At 42.4% G+C, this 10048-nt stretch overlaps 1 protein-coding gene across 5 annotated transcripts in view; it reads left to right on the forward strand.

Annotated features, from left to right (window-relative positions):
- Positions 1–9842, forward strand: part of CCHCR1 (coiled-coil alpha-helical rod protein 1) — a 29075-nt gene extending 19233 nt beyond the window's left edge. For 2 of the 5 annotated variants that reach the window (XM_081318673.1, XM_081318674.1), the window contains exons 11-17: positions 245–357; positions 1888–1960; positions 3846–3976; positions 5255–5464; positions 6451–6552; positions 7349–7500; positions 7596–8176. In XM_081318673.1, coding sequence (XP_081174799.1) covers positions 245–357; positions 1888–1960; positions 3846–3976; positions 5255–5464; positions 6451–6552; positions 7349–7500; positions 7596–7889 — 1075 coding nt within the window. In that variant the 3' untranslated portion in view covers positions 7890–8176. Of the gene's footprint in view, positions 1–244; positions 358–1887; positions 1961–3845; positions 3977–5254; positions 5465–6450; positions 6553–7348; positions 7501–7595; positions 8177–8818; positions 9006–9351 lie in introns of those variants that run through there. The other 3 variants (XM_081318677.1, XM_081318676.1, XM_081318675.1) reach the window with 3 other exon arrangements.
- The last annotated feature ends 206 nt before the right edge of the window (positions 9843–10048 follow it).

The following is a 10048-nucleotide window of genomic DNA, read 5'->3' on the forward strand; positions in this document are numbered from 1 at the left end:
TGTATCCCATACTTGCCTTACTCCACATTAAAAAAACTGGAATCATTGGTAGTTCTTCATTGGAGTACGATAGTCCTCAAGTTACAACCACAATTGAGCCCAAAGCTCAGTTGTGAAGAGAAAGAGAAGAATAAAATGTTTTCAGGAAGAAAAAAACAACACAAGAAAGTCCAGTTGCCTTTTGGGAAAGGACCTTTGGATCAGCACTTGAAGAACACAACCATATTTGTAAATTGCTTTTTAGGCTAAAGCAGCAGCTGATGGGGCAGGAAGAGAGATGGAAGGCAGCTTTGTCACGGCTTTTGAGCCTGGGAAATAGGGTCAGTTTTGCAACCAAGAGAGTTGATACCATCCAAGGTAAGCTATGGAGCAATCTGGGCATTATTGCTCTTCACTGTAATCTTGTCTGGCATGTTTTCCCCCATTTTATTTATTCAATTTCTATAGCCACCCATAACTGTTCAATTAACTCTTTATACCAGGGGGAACCACGGCCCCTTTATGACTGGTGGACTTCAACTTCCAGAATTCCTGAGCCATTCCTGAGTAGCTATGCTGGCTCAGGAATTCTGGGAGTTGAAGTCCACCAGTCATAAAGGGGCCGTGGTTCCCCATTCCTGCTTTATACCGTGAAGTCTTTATATTAACTTCCTGTACAACAAGAAAAAGTAATTCAGCTGTGGTTTTACAAAAGTTCATTTTGAAACAAATAAAGGAAATTCCCTTTGCGCTTCATTTTGTTACAATAGTACCCAGTACTGTAACAACTTAATATTTAAACAGTGGCTCCAAATATCAAGTGAGGTGGTGGGCTCCCATTTATTTTACTGTGTTGAGGCAAAAATATTTATTTGGATTCCTGCATACGTAGACAGTCATAATACTAAACATTTGTTTTTGCTGTCTGGTCTGGTAAAGTCATTAAGGAGCAGAGAAACCTGAGTTCTAGTCCTGCCCTGACTGGTTATTTTGGATCACTCCTTTCCTTTCAGCTCCTAGGAAGAAGGCAGTGGCAAACCTCTTCCAGAAATGTAACCTAGAATATTGCATGTGTTTATCCTTGTAATTACCCAAAATCAAGTTGGACTTGCACACATACGTACATGTGTATAAATATATGTATATCCTGCTGCAATGTAATTGTGATTGATAACTTATAATATGGTGCTTGTCAATTGTAAGAACAATTAAAATGTTCTCCCTCTCTCTCTCCTTCTCCCTCTAGGGGGGGGGGAGAACTCATGCAAAGCAGCCTCTGTTTCTCTTTAATTAAACTCTTCAATCAAGTTCCCAGCCGTGTGTGTGTGTGTGCGCGCGCGCGTGTGTGCGTGAGAGAGAGTTTTGCAGCTCCCAGTGCATTTTTTTCCTCTGGGAAACGGGTCCAAGTGGCTCTTTGAGTATTTAAGGTTGCCGACCCCTGGCCTAGACACTGATATTTGAACATAGATCTTTTTATCATTTATATTTTCTTACGTTCTACTAATCTAGATGAAATGTAAATATATATTGCTAGTCCATGTATGATATGCCACACTCTTAAGTAAAGAAATAAATTTGGAGCCCTTATTTGGGGTATTTCCTTGGTGGAAGATTAGGCTTATTGCCATTGAAATGATCACTAACTCTTGTTTCTTTTCATCTTCAAGTAAAAACAATCTCAGACTTTTATGTATTCAGGGGTCAGGGGATGGTTTTGTTTGAATTAAATGTAAATGTATCCATTATGTTGTGTATTGGATGGCTTCCTACACTCTGGTACTTCTGCACTCATTCAGGTAACCATTACATTTCATATAATAGCGTCTTCCCACGCTGTAATTATACCCTTACATACATCTCAGTTCGAGCAGTTTGTTTTTACAGTTCAGTTTCTATTTTGTGTTCTAGGGCTTGTATGCCGAAAAATAGCACTGGCAAAACTTCAGCGAGAGGAAAAACACTTTGCAGGGATAGAGCAAGAGTAAGTTCATAATTCCAATTTCCAGAAAAAAAAGTATTGTAAAATGCAGGTTAGATGAGCCCTTGACAATTCAGTTTATTTAAAGGGGCAGTGTCAGTTTCTCCACTCATTTGCACATTACAGTTTATTCTGACTCAGCTATTATGAAGGGGTATTGAGGCTGATAGACAACTTCCTATGGCTAGCCAGTGCATTTATGGAGTTTTGAATTCCAACAAAATGCTGCACTTTTCTGCAGATAGCCCATCTCTCTGTTAGACCTCTAAAGCAGAGGTCCCCAACCTTTTGGGCACCAGGGACTGGTTCTGTGGAAAGAGGTTTTTCTGCAGACCGGTGGTGTGGTGGTGGGGCCTGCTTTCATGTACTGTCTGCATCCCGCGGATGGGGCTTTGCTTATTTGCATGGGCCGGTTTATAGCATGCTGCGGCCCGGTGCCAGTCCACGAACTGGGGGTTGGAAACCTCTGCTCTAAAGTGCAAAATGAACTGCCTATGACCCATGGGCTATATGTGGACCCCAGCACCTCATTTGTGCCCTCATACAGTTCTAGGATGGTTTGAAATTTTTGTAACTTTTAAAATGACCCAAAGCCCTCCCATCTCCCGTGCAAAGATGTGGCAAAATATTCCTGTCTGTTGACTTTTAGAGGTGACTTCAAATCATCCAGATCCCTTTACAGACTCCAGGTTGGACACAACTATGCTGGAATCTCAAAACCCAAAAAAGGGTTTTCCATCTGTGGCGTACGTATGGTGAATTATATCAGAGAGAGAAAAGGCTGGAGTAGATGCCCCTAGTTTGTTAGGAAAAACATTTTGAGTACAGGTAGTCCTTGAGCTCAAAATTTCTGTTGCTGTTGAACGAGCTTCACCCCCATTTTACAACTTTTCTTGCCACAGTTGTTAAGTGAAGTACTGCAGTTAAGTCACACACGGTTGTGAATCGAATCTGTCTTCCCCATTGACTTTGCTTGTCAGATGGTTGTAAAAGGTGGATCACATGGCCCCTGCAATCATCATAAATATGAGTCAGTTGCCATGCATCTGAATTTTGATCATGTGACCATGGGGATGCCAGAAGTCAAAAATCACTTTTTTTTTCAGTGCCATTGTAACTCCAAACTAAATGAACTCTTTTAAGTCGAGGACTTATCTGTATTGGGAGGTTGAGTTAGAAACCAGAACTTCTAAGCATCGGTGCAGTAAAGTCACAATATATATTTGTCGGCAGACAAGGCAAAAAGAGAAAGCCCCAAGTACGATTCAATAGTTACTGTTCCTCCTAAATGTTGCAGATGTGGTGATGATTCAATGTATTATTATGTATGGTGGAATTGTAAAAGATTACAGTTTTAAAAGTTAAAGTAATTTGGTGGAATATGTAAGATTTTTAAGAAAAAGATAAGGTTTTTTCTTTTTTCTTTTTATAATTATTTTTGTAGGGTTTTACTATAGACTGTATTGTTATAGAAACTAAATTTAATAACTAGTAAATTTTTGGTAGTGTTATATTGGAAGAAGGCTGATTTGTTTACTATAGAAGAATGGATTTTGAAAGTTTTGAATCAGGTAGAAATGGTACAATTTGGGATATGTGAAGAATATTTGTAACGGAGATATATTGTGATGTTTAAGGAGAGTTAAAGCGTGATTGGATTTAAAGTGTAATTATAGTTAGTATATTTTAGATTAAGATTGTTAGAAATAATACCCTGTATTCAGCTTTGGGAAGTTGGGGGTGGGTGGGTATGGGGGAGGTAGGGGTACTGGGTGGGTTAGGGTATGGGTTAGGGTTAGTGGGGGATGGGGTTTATGTCTAAAAATGTACTTTAAAACTTTTCAATAAAAAAAACCAGTTACCTTTCCTGCTCACCATTTCTTTCCAGGATTCAGCCATCGTATGAAGACCTACAAGCTGAGTTACATATGCTGCATGAAGAGCGTGACCGACTCTCTGCAGAGCTTAAACATGGGGCTCAACTCATAGAGAAGAAAGTGGCTGAAGCAAGAGAGAGAGGTGATTTCACTACGGTTGTATTTTAGACAGTTGGTGCCAGGCCGGCAAGGTGTTCCACACAGATCAACATTCTAGAAAATGGGCAATTCAGAAGGAAAAAAACAAAACTTGTTTTAGCCTGTGCCTTCACCCAGAGATACAGGAAATCTTTCTGGATGGGAAGGAACAGGCTCAGGCTGAACCCCTCCAAGACCGAGTGGCTGTGGATACTGGCATCTCGCATTGTCCAACATGTTCCATCTCTTCTGATGGGAGGGGGAGGTATTGCCCCCCTCAGAAAGGGCCCGCAACTTGGGTGTCCTCCTGGATTCACGGCTTAACCTGGAAGATCATCTAACCGCCGTGACCAGGGGGGGCCTTTGCACAGGTTCGCCTGGTGCACCAGTTGCGCCCCTTTTTGGACCGAGATGCCCTATGCACGGTCACCCACGCCCTTGTCACTTCTCACCTGGATTACTGCAGTGTTCTCTACATGGGGCTGCCCTTGAAGTGCACCTGGAGGCTTCAGCTGTTGCAAAATGCAGCCGCGTGGGTGCTTATGGGAGTTTCTCGATACTCCCATGTTACAACTCCTGCATGAGCTGCATTGGCTTCCGGTTGCCCTCCGGGTGCAATTCAAGGTGCTGGTAATTACCTTTCAAGCCCTACATGGCTTAGGCCTGGGGTACTTGCGAGACCACCTGCTGCCAATGTCAACCTCCCATCGCCCAGTTCGCTCCCACAGTCGGCCTCCTCAGGGTCCCATCGGTCAGGCAATGCCGGCTGGCGACCCCCAGGGGGAGAGCCTTTTCTGTGGGCATGCCGACCCTCTGGAATGAATTGCCCCCAGAGCTGCGGACGGCCCCTGACCTTCAGTCCTTCTGCCGTGACGTGAAGACCTGGTTGTTCCAACAAGCGGGCCTGGACTGACTACGGTTTTTAATTAGGCTTTTTACTGGGTTAAAATGTCTTGTAATTATTGTATTTGTTGTTTTAATTCTTTTTTAAATTTTTTACTTTGTTTTTTAAATTTTATTGTTGTGAGCCGCCCTGAGTCCTTAGGGAGAAGGGCGGCATATAAATTTAATAAATCCTAATCCTAATCTGTGTCCACAGCTGCAGTCTGAAATAATGTGGCCACGAGGCCTTGTTCATTCACTGATGCTTCCCTGTTTTTAAGGCTGAATTGGAGCAGCTTTTCCCAGGTTCTGGGGAAGGAACGTAACAATATTGCTCTGCTGTCGTCTCCCGTTCTCATTTTGACTCTTTTCTTTTCCCTCTTCTTCTACCACCAAACAGCGGAGTCCGATCTGAGCAAAATGAGGGAAACTTTGCAGAACCTGCAGGAGACGCTAGAGGCAAAGACAGCTGTAGAGCAGGAGCTGAGGCAACAGCTGGAGGTTACGGAGAAGCAGCTGGAAACAACCAATCGTGAGCTTCTGAGGAGTGCCGGAGCTGCAGATAGTTTGAGAGAGGAGGTGGGACAGTTAAGAGGAGAGTATGAGAGAGGTATGTTAAGTTCTTCAGAGGTGGGAAGAATTTATTTCTACAGAGAACGAGCTCTTGCATTAGAAGGTTCTTTTTTTCTCTCTGTTAGGATGAGGAGAAACAATTAGAAATTCCTGTAGCTGCAGGAATGTAATTGCAACACGCTAGATCTCTGCATTAAGATTTACTTTGTATCTCAGGTACATTATCAGTAAACTGAATTTTCTGAGGTGTTTCAGAGACTTATTCCTAGACTTACTCCTTCCTGAAATACTGGATTAGCCCCTTCTTTCCTGAATGTGAAGAACTCTTGTTGTTTTTTTTGCTTCATGAGAAAGGCTGGATTGAAGATACAACTGAGATATGTTTTTAAAAAGGTTCCCATCTATTTGAAGTCCTCCTTAATGGACAGTTGTTGTTTTTTTCTCCCCTGATATTATTCCTTATGAGATGGTTAGGTAAATTTTTCAGGCTAACAGAACGTGATTAGATTGGAGGACTTCCAAAGTTTTTTTTTCCAGCTCCTTCGTTTATAGTAATTCATTCTGACTTCCTAGATGCAGTAATTTTCTCAAACGCTATCATCTGTGATATAAAGCAACAAAATGGCTATTGATATATTCACATAACGGGTGTCTCAACAGTTGAATACATATACTAGATGGGCCACTCATTGCTGGAGTCCTTATGCGACGTATACAAAATCCCCCAAATCTTCCTACTTAAAATATAAAAATTATATAATTGAGATTGGAGGCTTATTACCTATGAGTGGTGATACAATCAATGAATCTGATGAGCAACTATGCATAACAAAAGGGCTCTATTTTGGTTCGATAGTTGCATTTAAGCATGGAGAGCTGGCGGCGGGTGGCAGTGATCAAATGAGAAAGAAACATTCACCAATAGCAGAGATCCCATGGGATTCAGGGTATTAGGTTTATAAAAACGGCTTACGAGCAATAGCGAGAGGCATTTATTTAAGGTCAATGCCATTTCTTCCTCAGCCCTGCAGGAAAAGATAACAGAAGTTGAAACTCAACTGCGGAAGGATCTCTCAGAAATGGAAAAAGCACTTAATACAGCACGGAGAGAGCACGCCAAAGCAGGTAAGAATTGTCGTGCAGTTGTCAACGGAAAAAGGCTGAAGATGCTTTATCTGTGGCAGAAGTATTTTTAAAAAGCCATTTGTGGTAAAAGGATGACAGAAGATTTTGACAAAAAGTCGAGCTGCAGTTAAAGTTGAGAGATGGACTACTGGGGTCGATGCTAAAAAATATTTATTAAATTTATATGCTGCCCTTCTCACTATCAAGTGATTACCGGATTACCTACGGGAGCAGTCGACTGGTGACCCCCAGGGGGAGAGCATTCTCGGTGGGCGCACCAGTCCTTTGGAATCGCTTACCGGCTGAACTACAGATGGCTCCCGACCTTCGCTCCTTCCAGCGTGATCTAAAAACTTATCTATTCGAACAAGCCGGCCTGGTCTGATGGGTTTGGGGTTTTAACATTATTTTTAACTAACTTACTACATTGGGCACAATCATTTAACTTTAAATCTTGTATCCTGTATTCTTATTTTTATTGCCCTGTACACCGCCCTGAGTCCTTCGGGAGAAGGGCAGTATATAAATCAAATAAATAAATAAATAAATAAAATAAATAAAATTCTGGACGGTAGATTGCAATTCGGGGGGGGGGGGGAATCCATTCTACCCAAAAGTCTTGCACTTAGCCTGAAATGACCTTTATTTGAACTTCCGAAGATCTGCTGCCATCCACAGGAGATGGCCTGGGTCAGTTAACTAACCTTCTAGGGCAGTCACGTATATGGTAGCAAGAGGCTTGTGTTCCTCACTCTCGGCAATATGAATCCCTCTTTAAATGTGCTTATATCCTTAGTGGTTGCCCTACGGCAAGCTGAGCGGCAGGCAGCCAGAGACAAAGCCAGGAGTGAGGAACTGGCAAAAATTCAGGAGTCTGCAACACAACAGGAAATGGCCCGTCTTGAAGGACGTCTGCAAGAGCTTGAGAGGGACAAAAACGTGTTAATGGTATGTTCAAGCAGTAAGGGGGGGGGGGGAATTGCTGCCCCGTTTGATGGCTTTTCATTAAGATTGCTTCCTTTCTTCCTTCCTTCCTCCTGCAGGCCACCTTGAGGCAAGAAGGGCTATTAGCCCAGTATCGACAGAACCGGCTGCCAGCAGTCCCAGCTAAATCAATTCAAAAGGCAGGAACTACTCCTCCACCTAAAGGTATGGATTCGTTCTCTGCGAATTCTATTTTTTCTCTTTTTTTTAAAAAAAAAAAATATTACCGTTTTGTCATAAAAAATAAAATACGGAAGAGTAAAACCAACCAACCGAATGAAACAAAGCAAATAAAGCACACATTCAACCGTAACAAAGAAAAAAAAACTACAAAAAAAAAGAGGAAAACGTGAGCAATACATTTAACATGTAGGGTTAACACGTAGGATGCTCCCTTCTACCAACGTTAAGCTAAACATGACACTAATCTTCAAATCCCTCTGTTAACCCTCTGGGATATTTAGCGCATAGAAAGTCCCACGAATGGTTTCCAGTCTCTTACAAAGCTGTCTAGTCCATTATCTCTGATTAAAGCAGTTAATTTCACTATCTCCTAATTCAGTCAATTTCAGAATCCATTCTTCAACAGTTCTGTTTTTTTCCCTTTGTTATCTCTAGTTAACATTGTCATATCTTGCTTCCTGTAATCCTTTGCAATTCTTATTGATAGCTTATTTGTAGAAGTTGAGGACCCAGATTGAGGACCCAGATTGTTGGGGGCAATAAGCTGACTTTGTAATAATGTCGCTTGGGGGTCGAATCCCGAGTGCCGCGTAGCAGAGTGAGCGCCTGTTACTCGTCCCAGCTTCTGCCAACCTAGCAGTTCGAAAGCACGTGAAAATGCAAGTAGAAAAATAGGGACCACTCCGGTGGGAAGGTAACAGCGTTCCGTGCGCCTTTGGCGTCTAGTCATGCCGGCCACATGACCACGGAGATGTCCTCGGACGAGCGCTGGCTCTTCGGCTTTGAAACGGAGATGAGCACCGGCCCCTAGAGTCGGAAACAACTAGCACGCATGTGCGGGGGAACCTTTACCTTTATACATAGAATGAAGGCTATTGCTAAGCACATTGAGTTGTGCTTCTTAGATTGTAAGCCGCCCTGAGTCTTCGGAGAAGGGCGGGATACAAATGGGATTTAAAAAAAAAAAGTTCAAGAGTCATCTTTTCTAAATTTTAGTGTTACTTTTCCTTCTAGCTTAAGGATGTTTGATCCAGGATTTTGTTGATGACTTCCTGCCTCTATCACATCATATCCTTTTAAAAAAAAATTCTTTTCACAGAATCCCTATTTGCCGTGTTGGATAACTTACAAACTCTGGGTGCTGCTATCTTGGAGGAGGAAGAGCCTGACAAAAATATAAACACCGTTATGGACACTTAAAAATACAGTGGGAAGGTAATTGGAAATCAATAGAGAGCAGATATTTGTAATAAAACGATGCAAATAAATTTATATTTTGCTTCTTTTATCAAGTTCTGATTTTTCTCAGATCACAGATCTCCCACATTTTTGAATTGGGAAAAGTAGTTTAGGACCTCTGAAAGTCATACCAATTGATGTTACATAACAGTTAGGCCTATTCCTTGCTGTAGTGTTCTTGACATTAATTAGATTCAGTTTCAGGGCACCTGGGATGATCTCACCAAAGCCACACCAAAATCAGTTAGAGCAGGGGTGCCAAACCCGCAACGTCACGTGACGTGTCACAACTTTTTTGCCATTGCCGGCAATGGGGTGTGCACGATTTCGCTATGATGCATCCGGCCCGCGGCCAGTCATCTTGATACGGTTGTCCCAAAATTGCTTTTTCAGGAAGCAGCTGGACTTTCTTGTTTTTCTTTGAAGACATTTCACTTCACATCCAAGAAGTTTCTTCAGCTCTGACTGGATGGTGGGGAATGGAAGGATTTATACTCCTTGCAGACAGCTGGTCATTTGTGTTCTTTTAGAGAGTTGTTGATGCCACCTGGAGGCTTACCTGTGTTGTCAGGGTCACCTGAGTGGCGCAAATGTGTGTGGAGCCTTCTTGGAACTGCTGAAAGGCTTGTGTTGTAGACTGGAGATAGATGATGTCCTATCCCTCCCCCTCTGTTGAGAGAGGGCTGTTCAATTTTGACATAGATGGCCTCTTTGACCCCCTCTTTCAAACCAGCAGTCCTCTCTGTCCAAAATGTGGACTTTGCTGTCTTCGAAAGAGTGGCCTATGTCTTTTAAATGCAGATGGACTGCTGACTCTTGTCCTGATGGGTTTGTTCTCCCTACCTTGTGCCATGCGTTTATGAAAAGAAAAACAAGAAAGTTCAGTGGCCTCATGAAAAAGCATCTTTGGAATTGCTAGCCTGGTGTTCCCTCTCTGCTGCTTGTTTTTTTCAATACAGAGTGTGGGAAAAACAGAAGAAGGATTTCTTTTGCCCGTCGACCCTTAAATAAAAGAATAACAGAGTTGGAAGGGACCTGGGAGGTCTTCTAGTACAACCCCCTGCTCAAGCAGGAGACCCTATGCATTTTA

This window comes from Vipera berus (assembly GCF_964194415.1).
Source record: "Vipera berus genome assembly, chromosome: 2".
NCBI classification, from domain to species: Eukaryota; Metazoa; Chordata; class Lepidosauria; order Squamata; family Viperidae; genus Vipera; species Vipera berus.